The 19,806-nt window shown below is 42.9% G+C and overlaps 1 protein-coding gene across 1 annotated transcript in view; it reads right to left on the bottom strand.

Moving 5' to 3' along the window:
* The window catches only part of LOC126248654 (aminoacylase-1A-like), a 129,716-nt gene that overhangs the window by 45,881 nt on the left and 64,029 nt on the right, over positions 1-19,806 (bottom strand). The window contains exons 3-5 of the mRNA XM_049949841.1: positions 7,121-7,292; positions 6,665-6,811; positions 3,360-3,547 (exon numbers count right to left, since the gene is read on the bottom strand). Of these exons, the coding sequence (XP_049805798.1) occupies positions 3,360-3,547; positions 6,665-6,811; positions 7,121-7,292 (507 nt within the window). The remainder of the gene's footprint in view (positions 1-3,359; positions 3,548-6,664; positions 6,812-7,120; positions 7,293-19,806) is intronic.

The raw sequence follows: 19,806 nt of genomic DNA on the forward strand, positions 1-19,806 counted from the left end.
TTCAGTTCGCCTCCTGTCCTATTTTACCAGTCTGCCCAGTCTACGACATCCGACATCTGTAATGAGGGGTGGCCGCCTGACGCCACAACATCTGGACACATTTCATCTTGGTTTCGCCGCGTGTTGAAGACGCCACAGCACTCTTCGAACACTCGACAAGTCTGGGCCATCACAATCTTCCCTCGCTCAAACTCAGATACATCGCGCGCATTCCCCATTCTGCACGTGGACAGCAGGCTCACTGAGATTACATGCACCGTGTGTGCGTCTAACAGCAGCTCCTCGTCAGGTGACGCTGCTATTGCCTGGACGGGTTTATATCGATAGTATGTCTGGTCAATGTTCTGGCTGATCAGGGTAAATGTGATGGCGAGGCGGGGATTTGAACTCTATTTCTCCTGAATGCTCGTTCAACGCTTTAATACTGGAAGGAATAAAGGAAAGTTGGAATGAAAGAGCCCGTTTATTATTTGCAAGACACCCGATGCGGAAAAAGCGATTTCTTTTACCTGAGGGATGTTTCCTAATACCGTGCTAATTGTTGGAAAGGAGCTTATTTTCTTCGATGAATGCCCCTGTGATCAAAGAACATATTTCAGGATCCTGCAAAATGAGCATGATATGGGTATGCTTAGGTACTTTCGAAAGTAAGTTACCCACGTTCAGCGCTAATACTACTGCGCAACAAGAGTGGCGCATTGTCAGAAGAGTGTATATGTTCACGGTTTCCTGCAGGCACAGTTTGCTGTGGTAAGGTAACAGGTGCATCACAGTCGGCGATCGAAATGACGCAGCAACTAAATGTGCTCCAAAATGAAAGTACGCGGGAAAGTACGATTCTTGTTGTCAAACCGTCTAAATTGCTCACATATTCACCGTGAAGTTCTGGCGGTATATGGACCAAATAAAATGTGTCCAGCCGTAGTGAAATAGTGCATTCAATAAAAGCTGCTTTGGATACCATAATAATGTATAACGTACTTCTTTAAACCCCCTCGTATTGTATTGTATTGTATGTTAACCGGGGGCCTAGAAGCGACGGAGAGGTTCCGTCCCCGCCGCAGCCGCAGTGGTTCACAACCCCACGACGACTACCGCAGTCCACTTCACTCCTCCGCCGCCCCACACCGAACCACTCTTTCAGGGTTACTGTGCGGTTCTGCCCCCGGTGGACCCCCGGTGAACGTCTCACACCAGACGAGTGTAACCCCTATGTTTGCATGGTAGAGTAATGATGGTGTACGCGTACATGGAGAGATTGTTTGCGCAGCAATCGCCGACATAGTGTAGCTGAGGCGTAATAAGGGGAACCAATCCGCATTCGCCGAGGCAGGTGGAAAACCGCCTAAAAACCATCCACAGACTGGCCAGCTCACCAGACCTCGACGCAAGTCCGCCGGGCGGATTCGTGCCGGGGACCAGGCGCTCCTTCCCAAACCGAAAAGCCGTGCTTAACGCACGGCTAACCGGGCGGGCAACTCCCTCGTAGTACTCTGCGTCTTCACACCGTTTCATTTACTCTTTTGTAACTGATGGTGAGTTTCTCCCATTTCAATATACGTGAAACTGTTCTCTTTGCGAGAGATCCTTGACAAATTTTAACTAGGAAGATACAAATTCCGCCGAATAATAACGCTTTGATAAGTTTTGATTTTTCTGTCTGGAACCGCGTGACCGCTACGGTCGCAGGTTCGAATCCTGCCTCGGGCATGGATGTGTGTGATGTCTTTGGGTTAGTTAGGTTTAAGTAGTTCTAAGTTCTAGGGGGGCTGATGACCTCAGATGTTAAGTCCCATAGTGCTCAGAGCCATTTGAACCATCATCGACGTTTTCCGTAATCTGTAAGACCCAGAAGAAGACCACTCTAATAAGATCTGTCAGCTGAGGTGGTTGCAGGTTTATCGAGCGTGGTGGCGCTGTGATTAGCACACTTGATTCATTCGGGAGGGCGACGATTGAAATCAGTGTCCGGACATCCATGTATAGGCTTTCCCTGATTTCCCTAAATCGGTCCAGACAAACGCCGGGAGGTTCCTTTGAAACGACACGGCTAATTTCCTTCCCCATCCTTGAAACATTCCGAGCGAGCATGTGTTCCGTCTCTGATGACATCGATAATTACAGGACTTTAAACCCTGAACTTACTTCCTCCCTTCCTTCCTAATTGCGGGATTTAAGCATAGCCCCGTTTGAGGCGTGCGAGTGGCTGTTTAGTTTTTTCATCAATTTCACTTAATTTTCTTTTGTTAACAAGATAGCAGGAATCTTTGTTCTCGCAACACTCTGCGAGTGTCACCACTAAACGAACGTGGGTCTTCGCCGTTTTTTATTACCTTAGTTGGCATGTATTTATCCTGTCCACAATTCATGATCTCTGCGAATCTGATAACTTTTCTATGTTTATCAGATTTGAACGATGTTTTTACGTTTTGCCGTAACAGTTACGTTTTAATTCTATCAAACAAAAATACTCACCTAGCTTTCTTGACAAACTCTCCCGTTGGTGACAAACTTCCCGGTAAGAGCATAATGATTGTTCTATCTTCGCTAATGGCACTCTTGACGTGGTCGAATCTTCTCACCAGCACCATATTTTGTAAGACTAACTAAGACTACTAAGGAGACTGCCTACACCACGCTTGTCCGTCCTCCAATAGAGGACTGCTGCGCGGTGTGGGATCCTTACCACATAGGATTCATGGAGTACATCGAAAAAGTTCGAAGAAGGGCTGCACATCTTTTATTATCGCGAAATAAGGGAGAGAGTGTCATTGAAATGATATAGGATTTGAGTTGGACATCATTAAAACAAAGGCGTTTTCGTTGCGGAGGAATCTTTTCACGAATTTCCAATCACCAACTTTTTCTCCGAATGCGAAAATGTTTTGTTGACGTCGACATAGGAAGAAACGATCACCATGATAAAGTGAGGGAAATCAGAGCTCGTACGGAAAGATATAGGTGTTCGCTGTTTCCGGGCGGTACACGAGATTGGAAGAATAGAGAATTGTGAAGGTGGTTCGATGAATCCTCTGCCAGGCACTTAAATGTGATTTGCAGAGAATAGATGTAGACTGACCGCTGTGCCAAGATCTGGCGGCAAGTTGAAACATCAGACTTCATTTTAATACAGTTACACCAGTTAGGCTGTCTCCTTTCGTTAAGTTCACAGTCGGGTTCATATTCAAGCTTGCTAGACCCAATATTTCTGCTCGATTCCACAAACACTTTATCGTTAGGCGAGTATCTTATATGTTCAACTTCTTAGAACTATCACAATGCTGCTGCTTATAATTTATCATTAATTTCACGGAGACTATTTCAAAAACTATGTTATACATTATCATGGAGCGTCATACCTGAAGCTGTGTAAGATTTATTGTGGTAACATCCCCTAATTTGAGCTGTGGGTTTTTCTCCAACTTTTCCTTTTCCTTCTGTCTTAGATCCATAAATTTGTCTATAATGTACCTGACTTTCTCTCCTGCAGTGTCAGGTAGAATAAGGGAACCGTGTCCAGGGGAACCAGGGCAATGTATATGCAGATCTGAAAAATACTTTAATTAATACTTTATATATTATTTTCTGTTAACACAACATTTACTTTTGTTATCATGAATGAAACTGCAATAGGTATATTTCTGCTCCACAGTATGTAGGGATTTCGTAACCGGCGACTCGTTTAGGAATATGAAAATTAAACTCCTGTTAATTCTTTACGCTTTTTAATCACATCTCATTTCAAAATCAGTTGACTAAAGAGAAATTCCAACAAAAGCTGCTATCGGGCGTTGAAAGAAATCCAGTGGCGACAACTGTCCAGAGACTCGAACCTGGATTTCCCGCTTATCTCGAGCAGTCGCCTTTACAACATCGGCTATCCAAGGACGCTTCTCGTCCAACACAAATTCCAATTTGTCCATTATTCTCATTGATCGTAGCCCCACCTGATTACCGCAAGAGGTCGAAAGAAGAGTGCATCCTCACTGAAGGTATTATTTGCCGTCAAGACGCATAATTTGTATGTGTGGCATCTGTTCTTGCAAGAATCAGGCGAGGCTGCGAGCAATGACAATAATGGACTGGGGGCACTACGTATCTACCCTAAAGTGTTAGAAGTCATGGGATAGCGATAGGCACATATGCATGAGGCGGTAATATCGCCTACACAAAGTATGAAAGGGCAGTGCTTTGGCGGAGCTGTCATTTGTACGCAGATGCTACATGGCGACGTGATTATGGCCGCATGGCAGGAATTAACAGACGCTGAACACGGAACGGTAGCTGGAGGTAGACGCATGGAACATTGCATTTCGCAAATCTTTACGGAATTCAGTATCCCGTGATCCACAATATTAAGAGTGTGCCGAGGATACCAAATTTCAGATATCTCCTCTCACCACAGGCAACGCGGTGGCGGTCGGCCTTCACTTAACGACAGAGTTGCGTGAAAATCGCAGAAATCAATGTGGGACGTACAACCAACGTATCCGTTAGGACAGTGCGGCGAAATTTCGACGTTGATGGGCATGGCAACAGACGACCGACGCGAGTGCCTTTCCCAGTAGCACGACATAGCCTGAAGTGCCTTGGCTCGTCACCCTCTCTCGGTTGGACTCAAGAAGACTGATAAACCGTGGCCTGGTGAAATTAGTCCCAATTTCAGTTGGTAAGAGTTGGTGGAAGGGCTCGAGTGTGGTGCAGATCCCACGAAGACGTGGCCCCAAGTTGTCAACAAGCACTGTGCAGCCGGCCGCGTAGCCGAGCGGTTCTAGGCGCTTCAGTCCGGAATCGCGCTTCTGCTACGGCCGCAGGTTCGAATCCTGCCTTGGGCATGGATGTGTGTGATGTCCTTAGGTTAGTTAGGTTTAATTCGTCTAGGGGACTGATGACCTCAGATGTTAAGTCCCATAGTGCTTACAGCCATTTGAAGCACTGTGCAAGCAGATGCCAGACAGATTCATTGGAAGAATCCTAAGGAAATGCAATCCGAAAACAAAGGAAGTAGGTTACAATACCCTTGTTCGCCCACTGCTTGAATACTGCTCAGTAGTGTAGGATCCGTACCAGATAGGGTTGATAGAAGAGATAGAGAAGATCCAACGGAGAGCAGTGCGCTTCATTACAGGATCACTTAGTAATAGCGAAAGTGTTACGGGGATGATAGATAGACTCCAGTGGAAGACTCTGCAGGAGAGACGCTCAGTAGCTCGGTACGGGCTTTTGTTGAAGTTTCGAGAACATACCTTCACCGAGGAGTCAAGCAGTATATTGCTCCCTCCTACGTATATCTCGCGAAGAGACCATGAGGATAAAATCAGAGATGTTAGAGCCCACACAGAGGCATACCGACAATCCTCCTTTCCACGAACAATATGAGACTGGAATAGAAGGGAGAACCGATAGAGGTACTCATGGTACCCTCCGCCACACACCGTCAGGTGGCTTGCGGAGTATGGTGGCTCCCTGATGCTGTGGGCTGTGTTTACATGAAATGCACTGGGTCTTCTGATCACACTGAACCAATCATTGACTGGAAATGGTTATGTTCAGCTACTTGAAGATCATTTGCAGCCATTAATGGACTTCATCTTCCCAAAAACTATGAAATTTTTATGGATGACAATTACTCTTAATTGGTTTGAAGAACATTCTGGACAATGCGAGCGAAAGGTCACCCAGATCGCCCGACATGAATACCATCGAACATTTATGGGACATAATCGAGAGGTCAGTTCGTGCGCAAAATCCTGCACCGGCAACACTTTCGCAGTTATAGGCTACAGAGACAGCATGGCTCAACAATTCTGCAGGGACTTCCAACAACTTGTTGAGTCCATTACACGTCGAGTTGCTGCACTACGCCGCGCGGAGTGGCCGCGCGGTTTGAGGCGTCATGTGACGGACTGCGCGGCCCCTCCAGCCGTAAGTTCGAGTCCTCCCTCGGGCAGTTGTGTGTGTGTGTGTGTGTGGGGGGGGGGGGGGGGGTTCTTAGCATAAGTTAAAGTAGTGTGTAAGTTTAGGGACCGATGACCTAAGCAGTTTGGTCCCTTAGGAATTCACACACATCTGAACATCTTTTTCTGCACTACGCCGGGGAAAAAAGGAGGTCCGACACGATGTTAGGAGGTATCCCATGACCTTTGTCACCTCAGTGTAGTTTTCCACCTACAGTGACTCAAACAGGGAAAGTTTAACTACAACAACCCTGTTACGGTTGTTCTGCCTGTCTCAGCCATTAAACTGGTGCAAAAATTGTCCTCTGTGTTCTGATTCCTATGGAAAAGAGCTACATATCATTTTATCACTGAAATAGGATGAAGAAGTAGAGATATAAAGAGGTCAGCGGACGAAGAAGCAGAGGGATGAAGGTGAAAGACACGTAATGTCATATTTGAGTGAGCATGGAGGACACTTTACTGCATGGTAAACATTTTTCTCCGTAACGCCTGCCTCTGGACTTAATTGGTGTTAGAAGTTTTATTTTCCTCTTTTACATTTCGTAAGAAATTTTAACGTATTTCAAATCACAAGTACAACATAACGTTTAAATTAAGCAACAGAGTTGCTCTTACACCATTAAGCATCAAAGTAAATTAATGTGGTTTTTCTATGAATTATTTCGAAGATTATTTTACGCTGACATTAAAAAAGCCTTACTTACGCCATATGCTTCTCTCTCCGTAAAACAAAACGTATTCCTCATTTGGGCTTGCCATGCCCTCATCCATAGCAAACCCAACATTGAGTGAGAGAAAATCCAGAGTAGTTACAAATTTCTTCATGCCTTCGATGCCTCCTATTTCTTCATCTGGAAAACAACTTATCGTTAGAAAGAAATCAACAGATACACGGTCAAGTCTCTATTCTAAAAATGTGCGGCATTGATAAATATTTGTTTTATCGTCTTCTTTTATGGCTGACTATACTGAAAACTTTGAAAATGAAGTGGAAGGATGTCTGCTCATAGAACTCTACAAGGAAATTACAACCATGAATCACACACACACACACACACACACACACACACACACACACACACACACACACACACACACAGAGAGAGAGAGAGAGAGAGAGAGAGAGAGAGAGAGAGAGAGAGAGCACATTATTATCTTACCTGGAACAAATGAGACGTGTATAGTTCTCAGAAGTCTGACATTTTTTTTCTTCAGTCTGCGAATTGCTTCCAGATACTGTATTCCCACACACTTCATATCTTGTGAGCCTCGAGCATAAATGTTTCCATCCTTATCCTTTTCTGCACCAAAGGGATCATGTTTCCATTTATCCTGTAGAAGAAGGAAAATTTTAAAATTAAGCATTTACTGTGTCTTGACAGTATTTCAAATATTTAAACAAAGGCAACCACAACAAATAGGCACTTCTTGGAATAGATTCGCCTCTTCCCTTTTCAGGTTCAAAGTTGTTCACGAACGCTATCCAACATCACCCGTAGCTAGGCAAATAATTTATATATTTGAGTAAAATTTCCTTTGGGTATTAGTTGCGTGATTTTTGTAGGTCGATCATAGCAAATATAGCCGAAAAGTCTTTATAGTCGCTTTCAGCGTTACAAAAAATTATGTAACCTAATACGCAAAAGGATTTTATTGAAATTACCGCTGATCATGGAAGCTTATGCACTTAATTTTGCTATATATTTAGCACACAATGAATGGCTTCTACGTTGTAATGTGTAATAACACACATTGTTGACTCTCTGAGCATCTCAGGAGTTCTCTGACTACTGTTTTTAGGCTTTTTTAGCAAAAAGCTTGAGGTCTCGAGGGCGGAAAGTTAAGGACGGAGCCGGAGTTCATATCGGACAGGAAGGATAAAGGAACAGGAACGATATGTTTCCGGGAAATCATGTCAACTGACTTACGGAAACCACAAAAAATATTCAATCAGAATGGTCTACTTTCAACCCTCCTGCTCCCGTATACGAGCACTATTGTCATAACAACAGTGCCACGACAGACCGTAAAATTACATTACTATGTCGCTTACATCGAATTACTGTAACAGTATCGAAAACTTTTTCCCTTTAGGTAGAAAAACTATAATCTCACGTACTACTATCTTTCAAACTTCAGGTCGTCGTACTCGCAGAGTCCAAAAGGTAACAACAGGTGGCAGCGCTTAGGTTTACAGGTGATGCAGATCTAGATTGTCGCTTAGTAACCGAAATAGTAGATGATATACATGGAGTGAACAGAGTTGCTAGCAGACAGATCCCCAATGCATCTTTCTCAAAGGGGAACAATCAATGGAGACACAGCTAGCTACTAAAATAACGGCTTCAATATCTTTAAGTGTGATAGCATTGTTACCAAAACCATATACGCAACAGATTTACTAGTTAACATTGGTAGGAGAGACCTAACAGGCGACACTGCAGGCAGGGCCGACAGAAAATGTTTCGCGAAATACAGAAAGACTAGTAGGTTGCAAATCTTGGCACAGGACTCTCACGCAGATGTCATGTACTGCCCGTGAATACGGGAGAAGTTTGATACTATTTGACTCCACCTAATGCGAAGAGACAACAGTGAAATATTTATATTCACGGGCTACAGTGGCTGAAGCTGGGTACACGTAGTTGTTGGGAAAGCAGGTGCTACACTAAGATTCATAGGAAGATTTGTTAGTAGATATAACTCGTGCACCAAGGAGGCTGCAAAGGATTCCAGAGGAACTGTCTCCAGTAGCATGTCTGTCGGATGACAAGATGTACACAAAAAGAGTTCCAGATCTTCTAATTAACCCTCGTCATGTCACCCACTTCACAGTTAACAAGTGCAGTTGAGTTTACATTTAGCTGGGAAGAATTTTTTTTTTTTTTTTTAGCAACGAGTCATGTGGCTGGCTATGCTACTTTCCAAGTGCATAATCTATGGCACTCAGAGTGACGGAGGGTATCCGAATATTATAAACGGCTGTCAAACTCCTAATTATGTTGCGTACAGTTTGAATGGATAGACAGGTACATGCGCACAACGCAGATTAAAAAACAAACAAAGTTCATACTGATGTACAATAAAGACTATATCTGTCAGGAATTTGAACAAACCGCAGATACACGGAATTCACATACAGACAGTATCATATTTTCTATACAATCTGTTCGATTCACGGTGTTAAGGAATTTCCGTGTATATCGCAGGTATTGACTGATAACGTGGCCAAGGCCGAGAGTACGGTGCTTGTCAATAAATCGGTTTTGACTGAGACAGCCAAGGAAAAACTATAGAATTATTGTTTCTATATCCTCTTGCAATAATGCACAAGAAAATATATCAGCTTCAACATAACTATCTCTATAGATGCACGCCCAAGATCTACAGTTTTCTCTAATACCACGCAACTCTTCCTACCCACGATTTAAGTAAGGTATTACGGATATATTGCCCTTCTTCAGAACTTAGAAGCGGAAATCTCCCAGATTACGGTTTCTTTTTCTCTTTTTTTATTGCATCTATCACCGGGCAAGATTAGGCCCTCTTACATCTAACTTAATAATAATAATAACAATAATAATAATAAGTTAGATGTAAGAGAGGGCCTAATCTTGCCCGGTGATAGATGCAATTAAAAAAGAGAAAAAGAAACCGTAATCTGGGAGATTTCCGCTTCTAAGTTCTGAAGAAGGGCATTATTATTATTATTATTCTTTACTTTCTCAGACGTTAAGTCTGGTTAAAAATGAAAAGTGACGCGGACCTTGATCAGGCGTCACTTCCTTTTAACTGTATGGTATGTGTTATATTGCATTTAGGAACTTTCGGGTAATTGAACATGTATCAATAATTACTGATTTCTGTAGTTGTATATATACGTTTGGATGTAGCTCTATTGCATTGATGTACTGGTGGATATTGTGTGGTATGACTCCTGTAGTTGATAGTATAATTGGTATGATGTCAACTTTATCCTGATGCCACATGTCTTTGACTTCCTCAGCCAGTTGGATGTATTTTTCAATTTTTTCTCCTGTTTTCTTTTGTATATTTGTTGTATTGGGTATGGATATTTCGATTAGTTGTGTTAATTTCTTCTTTTTATTGGTGAGTATGATGTCAGGTTTGTTATGTGGCGTTGTTTTATCTGTTATAATGGTTCTGTTCCAGTATAATTTGTATTCATCATTCTCCAGTACATTTTGTGGTGCATACTTGTATGTAGGAACTTGTTGTTTTAAAAGTTTATGTTGTAAGGCAAGCTGTTGATGTATTATTTTTGCGACATTGTCATGTCTTCTGGGGTATTCTGTATTTGCTAGTATTGTACATCCGCTTGTGATGTGATCTACTGTTTCTATTTGTTGTTTACAAAGTCTGCATTTATCTGTTGTGGTATTGGGATCTTTAATAATATGCTTGCTGTAATACCTGGTGTTTATTGTTTGATCCTGTATTGCAATCATGAATCCTTCTGTCTCACTGTATATATTGCCTTTTCTTAGCCATGTGTTGGATGCGTCTTGATCGATGTGTGGCTGTGTTAGATGATACGGGTGCTTGCCATGAAGTGTTTTCTTTTTGCAATTTACTTTCTTCGTATCTGTTGATGTTATGTGGTCTAACGGGTTGTAGAGGTGGTTATGAAATTGTAGTGGTGTAGCCGATGTATTTATATGAGTGATTGCTTTGTGTATTTTGCTAGTTTCTGCTCGTTCTATAAAGAATTTTCTTAAATTGTCTACCTGTCCATAATGTAGGTTTTTTATATCGATAAATCCCCTTCCTCCTTCCTTTCTGCTTAATGTGAATCTTTCTGTTGCTGAATGTATGTGATGTATTCTATATTTATGGCATTGTGATCGTGTAAGTGTATTGAGTGCTTCTAGGTCTGTGTTACTCCATTTCACTACTCCAAATGAGTAGGTCAATATTGGTATGGCATAAGTATTTATAGCTTTGGTCTTGTTTCTTGCTGTCAATTCTGTTTTCAGTATTTTTGTTAGTCTTTGTCTATATTTTTCTTTTAGTTCTTCTTTAATATTTGTATTATCTATTCCTATTTTTTGTCTGTATCCTAGATATTTATAGGCATCCGTTTTTTCCATCGCTTCTATGCAGTCGCTGTGGTTATCCAATATGTAATCTTCTTGTTTAGTGTGTTTTCCCTTGACTATGCTATTTTTCTTACATTTGTCTGTTCCAAACGCCATACTTATATCATTGCTGAATACTTCTGTTATCTTTAGTAATTGGTTGAGTTGTTGATTTGTTGCTGCCAGTAGTTTTAGATCATCCATGTATAGCAAATGTGTGATTTTGTGTGGGTATGTTCCAGTAATATTGTATCCATAATTTGTATTATTTAGCATGTTGGATAGTGGGTTCAGAGCAAGGCAGAACCAGAAAGGACTTAATGAGTCTCCTTGGTATATTCCACGCTTAATCTGTATTGGCTGTGATGTGATATTATCTGAATTTGTTTGGATATTAAGTGTGGTTTTCCAGTTTTTCATTACTATGTTTAGGAACTGTATCAATTGAGGATCTACTTTGTATATTTCCAATATTTGTAGTAACCATGAGTGGGGTACACTATCAAAAGCTTTTTGGTAATCAATGTATGCGTAGTGTAGAGACCTTTGTTTAGTTTTAGCTTGATATGTCACCTCTGCATCTATTATCAGTTGCTCTTTTCATCCTCGCGCTCCTTTGCAGCAGCCTTTTTGTTCTTCATTTATAATTTTGTTCTGTGTTGTATGTGTCATTAATTTATGTGTAATGACTGAAGTTAATATTTTGTAGATTGTTGGTAGGCATGTTATGGGGCGATATTTAGCTGGGTTTGCTGTGTCTGCTTGATCTTTAGGTTTCAGATAAGTTATTCCATGTGTAAGTGTATCAGGGAATATGTATGGGTCTGCAATGTAACTGTTAAATAATTTAGTTAGATGTGAATGTGTTGAGGTGAACTTCTTTAGCCAGAAATTTGCTATTTTATCATTTCCAGGGGCTTTCCAATTGTGCGTAGAATTAATTGCTCGGGTGACTTCATGTTGCAAAATTATCACTTCAGGCATTTGTGGTATCATCTTGTATGTATCTGTTTCTGCTTGTATCCACCGTGCATGTCTGTTATGTTGTACCGGGTTTGACCATATGCTGCTCCAGAAGTGTTCCATGTCTCTTATGTTTGGTGGATTGTCTATTTTTATGTGTGTGTTATCTATTGTTTGGTAAAATTTCTTTTGGTTTGTGTTGAATGTTTGGTTTTGTTTCCTTCTATTTTCACTTTTTTTGTATCTTCTAAGTCGTTTCGCCAAAGCTTGTAATTTTTGCTTCTTTTCATCTAATTGCTCTATTGCTTCTTGTTGTGAGATTTTACCTAACCTTTTTCGTTTTTTGTCTGATATTTCATTTCTTATAAATTGTGTTAACTGTCCGATGTCTTTTCTCAGTTTTTCTATTCTGATCTGTAGCCTGTGTTGCCATGCTGGTTTTGTGGGTTTCTTCTGTGTGTTGGTTGGTTCTGATATCTGCCTAGTGTATATTTAGTGTAGTGAGTGCTCCTACATAAACCAGTAGTTGTAACTCTTCCATAGTTGTGTATTCATTTATTTTGTTGTGTATGATTGTGTTGATAGTTTTTATTGTTGTTTCGACTTGTGGGCTATTTGGTGGTCTATGCAAGAATGGTCTAATGTCTGTATTTGTGTCTTTGTATTCTATATATGTCAACTGAAATTTTTCTTCTATATCTAACATGTGTGTCACTTCGTGTTCTATTTGTGCTTGTGCTGGTGGCTGTCTTAAAATTTCATTTTCCTCTGATTGTTTAATTGATGCGTGTTGTTCTTTGTTTGTTTGCTCTGGGATGTTTGAGTCCATTACTGTATTTTCTTCTTCTTCTAATTGCACATTATTTTGTTCCAGTATTTGTTGTACTTGTTGTTTGATGTTTTCTAATTCTGACTGGGGTATCCTGTTATTTTTTATTATTACACGAATCTGATCAGCTAGAGGTTGTTCTGTTAAAAATTTTAATTCTGGGTATCTGGTAATAAATGTTGTGTATACTTGTGATCTGTATCCAGTTGTGTTGGTTCCTAGGTTTGTTGCTTGGTAATAACAGAACATGAGGTGTCGATTAACTTCATCTGACCATCTCATCCTCTGTCTTTGTTTTCCTTCTAGGGTGGTTGCAGGAAGCATATCCTGCAAAACACCTCTATTTGGATTTAAATCATTTTCCAGTTGGCTAGCAGTGTCATTACCATTGTGGGCGGGCACAGGGTTCAAGCGCCGTCCCCGACCATGACGGCGCTTGTCCGAGGCTTCTTTAGTTCTGTCCTGAACCAAGTAATCACACTAAAAGGGGGGTTAGCCCTATTAGTGGTTTGTTCTTTTCGTCGCCTTTTACGACTGGCAGAACATACCGGAGGCCTATTCTTTTCCCGGGCCTCCACGGGAATTATATTGAATTTAAATGTAATTCTTGGTGAGAGTATGCTAAGCAAATTGTATGTCGCGTGTGGGTAATGACATGAACAAATATATGGTAGGAGTACTAAAGGAATCATATGTGGAAAGCTTAATTTGTCAAAGGAAGAGAGAAAATTAATATTGTAAGGCTACCAGATGCGATAGAAAGAAGTTAACTGATAGACATGAGAAAAACATGAATAGTGTTGACAATGAAACAGATACTGGTTCACTGTTCGACGGAACTAAAACCTCTGGGATGTGTAGGGTGTATAATACTTGCGTTATTTATGGATGTTCAAAGCAGAAAAATACGTAAAGACTAATTATAGGTTAAGTGAACATCGTAAAGACTGACAAGTTCAGCCACAATATTCGGAAGCGGCAGCAATCTAACAAGGAGAGCCTGCACATGTGTTGCCATTGGTCACGTTCCCGCCCAATGTGAGGAGCATAGATCAACGACCGAAGAGTGAGTCGCCGCCCTAGAAACTTCGCGACATTGGCAAAAACAACGAATAAATGCTTCCCACAACGTGGCGTGAGGGGGTCCTGTGAGGACGTCCTTCGAGGGGAGAAAGAAGACACGAAGAAATGTCGCTTGCACGGACGGACGAACGGTCACTCGGCGGATGTTATACTTCGCTCCAACGACTTAGCCGCTACGCTGCTCGACGGATGATGTCGGTACCGCGACAATAGGGAAACGCAGAATATTCCATTCCAGATGTTACCAGAAAGGAGTTCGTGTGGTACTTACCCAGGTGGTTGGTGAGGACGAAGGGACTACGGCCTCACCAAATGGGTCACCGGTGAACCTAAAGGTTGATGAACTCCCCCAGAAGACGCCGAACTTGAGGGTCGCTGGTTCGATTCCGGAACGGAGTATTCCGCGCCACGCCGTGGCCGCTTGTTAATAACCCAACGGGCGAATTCACAAGGAAAAGACCGCGCCGCCGCCGCAGTGTCAGTGTCACGTGCTCTGTACTGAATGGTAGACTACGCCGCCAGCGAGCCGTTGCAACACGAGCCGTCACTGGAATCTGTACGCCATGACTCCGCCGCAACGCAGTCGCGAGGAATTGAGCGAGTTAAAACGCATTGTATTACTTTGTTTAAAGTGTCTTACGTCTCAATAAACGACTGTTAGAGGAAGCACCAGCGTTCTTCTCACACCTCACCCACTGAGCCAAGTAAAGAACCCATTCCACTACTCAAAGAGTGTCGCTTTCCCTCCCGCCACCCGTAACAAAATAATGGACCTTTGCTCCCTTGTCACCGGAAGGGGAGCTACGCCGACATGACTAAGCTTTAATCTCTTCTTGAACGCAGAGTTGTGTTGCGCAAGGCTGTAATGAAGGAGAAAGATTTGGTGCTGTGCATAGGTACAGCTAAGATTCTGTACGTAACCGATCTAGTATTTCAGTTATGGATTGATCATAGGTATTTGGTATATGGGGATCGATGTTTAGGACACCAGTGACTAAGAAGCCTATGAAGGAAACAGAGCGTGTCAACATCACGTCGCCTATCCGGTCGTTCAGCATCCACAATTAAGTGGTGCTGTGGTAGTCTGGTTTTCGTAAATTTGGAACCCCGATACTTTAGGTCTTTCGTATCATTCCTCACCACATTAGTTACTATTAACAACAACAACATGAGTAACAATCCCGCCATCTGTAGTAATGTGGACACTAAGGTGGCACTTTTAGGTGCGGGTGCTTAGGAACGTGGTTCCTAAAGATACCAGTGGAGGTCGGGACTAAACTAACCAAGGAGGTTCTAATACTTTAGCCTCCTTGGAACTAAACTATTTACGGCACTGCCAACCTCAGCAAGAAATTGCCTTTAGCTGTTACCAAATGCTTTGATAGCACCGCTTACGCTTTGTGTTGTACGTAGCTCGTTGTCTTTTTATTCAGAAATAATAAGAGGCCAATTCTGGGCCATGACATTCGAGTACGAACGTGACATCAGTAGGTATTGGCGGCTCCTGTAACTCGTCAGTTCTATTTTCGTGGGGGCAGAGAACAAGGACGCTGGCCCCCTGGGAAGTGGGGCTGGTTCCCCCGCAGCGCTCCACACCCCTCGGGGGAAGCAACTTCCTGTCTGTTTACGCTCGGGGCCGATTGCCACGTTTATTGTCCGCACTTCTGTCACAATCCGGTAATACGAACACACACAGCGCCAAATTCCGATGGAAAAAACAGTGTCCCCTGGTTTTGTTAGTAAGCAACCTCTGGTTCCCCATTAAGAGCCGTTAACTCTAGCGGCCCCTGCTAGTGCTAGACTGCCTTCAAATTATCCCCCGTACAAGTGTTTGGACAGAACAATAAACGCACCCCTGGTTTTTGTTGACAGACGTTGGGAGTAAAACATTTTGTTTGACATGAAACACCAAAAAGGGCCTCCCTTATTTCAGGCCCAGATGGATCAATCTACAAGCAAGAGACAATATCTAGTGATTTTACGTCACTCCAAGGGGGAGTGTACTACAACAAATGGCTTTGAGCACAATGCGACTTAACTTCTGAGGTCATCAGTCGCCTAGAACTTAGAACTAATTAAACCTAACTAACCTAAGGACAACACACACATCCATGCTGGAGGCAGGATTCGAACCTGCGCGGTTCTAGGCGCTACAGTCTGGAGCCGAGCGACCGCTACGGCGGTCGCTCGGCTCCAGACTGTAGCGCCTAGAACCGCACGGCCACTCCGGCCGGAGTACAACAACACTTAATTCTTCAGAAGAAGTAACCAAATAAAACTTGGCGTAGGAAGCAGTCAGATTTGCTGCAGATTATGCACCACGCGTTGTGCACTGAAATGCAATCAGCCAGAAATGAAGGGAATTTGTTTCATACGCATGAGCAGAACGATCAAGAAGATGTAAACCGACTATAAGCACTTGAGTAACATTAAGATGTTCATATTGTACAGGGACTGGACAAATATAGGGAAACGCCGAGAGAAATGTATTCTTGAACATAAACGCAGATGCTCGACAATCCTACAAGTTGCGCTGTTTTATTTGACCATGAACAGTGCCTGTGCAATGTCCCCAATACGTCTCAAGTGGCAGTCGTAGTAAGAACAGTGTTCTGTGTAACCGTCAGTGCATTATGTCGGACTAACTGAATTCGAGCCTGGGAAAATCGTTGGTCCTCGTATGGGGTGCTTCCGTAAGCAAGGTAGCTGAAGGGTTTGGTGTTTCATGAGGCATTAAATCAAAGATTTACATCGCATACAGGGAAAAGGAAAATATATCATCCGATAAGTCACAATGCGGACGAAAGGGTGTGTTGAATGATCGTGACGGTCGGTCATTGAAGAAGATGGTGACGAAAAATAAGAGAGCGACAGATTCAAAAGCCACAGCAGATCTGAATGTCGCACTCGCGAACACTGTCAGCAAAAAAGTAACGCTAAGGGGGTTCCAAAAGCTGGAAACGCAGGGCGAGCTGAAATTCCAAAATCACTCATCAGTGATGCAAATGCTTGTAACAGGAAAACTTTGACCCTGCAGCAATGGAAGAACGTCATTTGGTCGGGTAAGTCATGTTTCACATTTTTTCCAACTTCTGGCAGAGTTTATGTCCTAAGAAACATGGCCGGGTTTCAGTGATGATTTGGACTGCCAATCGTGGTGTTTCATGGGCCCCATGGTAGCTCTGTAAGGTCGCATTACTGCCAAGTTTTGTGCAACAATTGTGGCTGATCAGGTCCATCCCATGGAACAATGGTTGTTCCCAGAAGTGATTCTGCATTCCAAGGCGACAGGGCCCTGTTCACACAGATAGAATATTGTAGGACTGGTTTTATGAGCACGAGGATGAATTGTCACTTTTCCTTTGGCCGCCAGTCACCAGATCTCAATATTGCAGAGGTTTCTGGTCTATTTCCTAGAGAAGGGTGTGCGATCGCTATCCATCTCCATCATTGTTACCTGAACTTGCCACTATTCTGCAAGAAGAATGGTATCAGATTTTCTTGAAAACCATACAGGACCTGTATTTATCTATTACAAGACGATTGGAAGCTGTTATGGATGTCGACGGTTTTCTGACACGTCTCGGCTCGCAAGTTCACGGACTGCCTCCACAGGAGGCGGCAGCACAGGCGTCCCGACGTTGATATCCATGCGCGACGCCGCCTGCATTGCTGGTGGGGGGGGGGGGGGGGGCGAGTCGGTGGACGTCTGGGTGGCGGCCTCTATCCCCACTGGCCGTCTCACAGGGGTGGCGGGGGCAGGGATAGGCGGCGGACACTTCTAGGCATGGTAATTTGTACTTGTGATGATTCCATACTTTGTCCACGCCCCGTGTAAAGCCGTCGGCACACGGACCTTGCTGTCGAACGTTAACGTTGAGCGTGCCAAGTTGCAAGTGCTGCTGAACGCTCAGGAACGATGCGACTTGTGCATACGGTACGTGGGCCCCAACGTGGTATACGCGATCGCAACGCACTCCAGCGGCAGTTGAGGGATGTTTCTAGTTCGTAAATAAAACTGTTTACTCAACGGGCGCGCGTAAAATTCTCACGCTAGCTCTATTAAAACGCATATTTGCTCCATTGTCCACGAAAAGGAAAGTACCATGTCCAATCAATAAGGACACAGGCTTACAAAAGTTCCATTACAAACAGTGCATTACAAATTTGGAATACTTCTCCGCATAAGATAAACATTATTTCATCATTCTCACATTTTAGTAAAACCCCAAGGTCAGTCTTACTTGATCACTGCCACCCAGTAGCAGAATCTTTGCAACATGTGAATTGCGAAGCGTAAAAGAAAAAGGAGCAAAATACGAGGGCGGTTCAGAAATTAACCTCCGATTGGTCACAGTGCGGGTTGTGGGGGGAGTAGCGACGCCATCTGTGCGTTCACGCACTCAACAGGTCAGTCGGCATCAAGCCGTGGTCGAGTGAACGTCGTACCTGCGCTAGTTTAGTTTTTGTGGCAGTTTGAAATGTGTGCTGCAATAGAAAACCCCGCCAAATGTGAAGTGCGTGCTGTCATAAGGTTTTTTACAGCCAAAGGATATTCTGCAGCAGCTATTCATCGTGAGCTTTGTGCCGTGTACGGACCAAGAGTTATGAGTGAAGGAGTTGTCCGTGAATGGGTACGTTTATTTAAAGTGGACGAGAAAACGTTCATGATGAAGAGAGGAGTGGTAGACCATCATTGGTGACTGACGAACTCGTTCAGACAGTTGATGCAAAAGTTCGTGAAAATCGACGTTTCTCAATGTCGGAGTTGTCTACTGGTTTTCCACAGATTTCTAAGACTCTCTTGAGCGGTTTGATGACGATGAAGAGCTCAAAGATGCGGTCACAGGCTGGCTCCAGGCACAAGCGGGTGATTTTTATGCAGAAGGAATTTCAAAGCTTGTGAAGAGATACGATAAGTGCCTCAATCGCTATGGAGACTATGTAGAAAAATAGTGCAAAGATGTAGTTGTAAGATGTATATATTAAAATATTTTTATTTAACTTGGTGTATTTTTTTAAATCAACCGGAGGTTGCTTTCTGAACGGCCCTCGTACCTTTGTACAAGTAGCGCAAGCTGTCCTGTAGATTAAGCCAATCGAACAAAGTCACTCCTCAAAAAAAAGGAGAACTTATATTTACGTAACATCAAATATTATAGTATATATTTACATTAAAGTAATAATAAAGCATCAGAACCTAATAAAAACGCGAATGTTAGGAAAAAAATTGGGAACTGTCGAGTCGCGAACCACTGCTCCTATCTAACAACTCTTTGCAGGACAGTGACGGTACTCATTACGCTGAACCGACATCATGCAGCTTATACGTAATCATATTATGTTACCCTTTGCTGGAAACCTTAATCGTAGATATGTTACTAATTGAAATTTAATTATAACGAATTGTAGCAAGAACAATACGTTTTGGGTGGATCTTCAGTACGTCGCTGCCTTCAAATTGCCTACTCTCATAATACGCAAGTTACAATAATTCTTTTGCCACGAATATGATGTTTCTCATTATTTTATTGCAACGAATCACAGAGTTAACAACGGGTTTTCCAAGGATTCTCAATTTGCTGGTGCTCAGAAATGGCATATATACTTGTAGGTTTAAAAGAATGCCAATATGGCGCCTCACAACTCTGTACCGAAGGGGGACGGCGTGCGTGTGACGTAGGTGGCGTTGTGCCATCTCATTGGTCAACGCTCAGACCCACGCTCTTAATATCTGACATGCCGGATATTGCTCTGCACGTTCGGAAAGACTCCCGAACGTGCTATTCCACGCTATGACGTCAGAAACTCGGCACGCTCAACGCTCAACGTTCGGATGCAGGGTCCGTGTGCCGACGGCTTAAGTAATGTC

This window comes from Schistocerca nitens, chromosome 3 (assembly GCF_023898315.1).
Source record: "Schistocerca nitens isolate TAMUIC-IGC-003100 chromosome 3, iqSchNite1.1, whole genome shotgun sequence".
In the NCBI taxonomy this organism is placed as follows: domain Eukaryota; kingdom Metazoa; phylum Arthropoda; class Insecta; order Orthoptera; family Acrididae; genus Schistocerca; species Schistocerca nitens.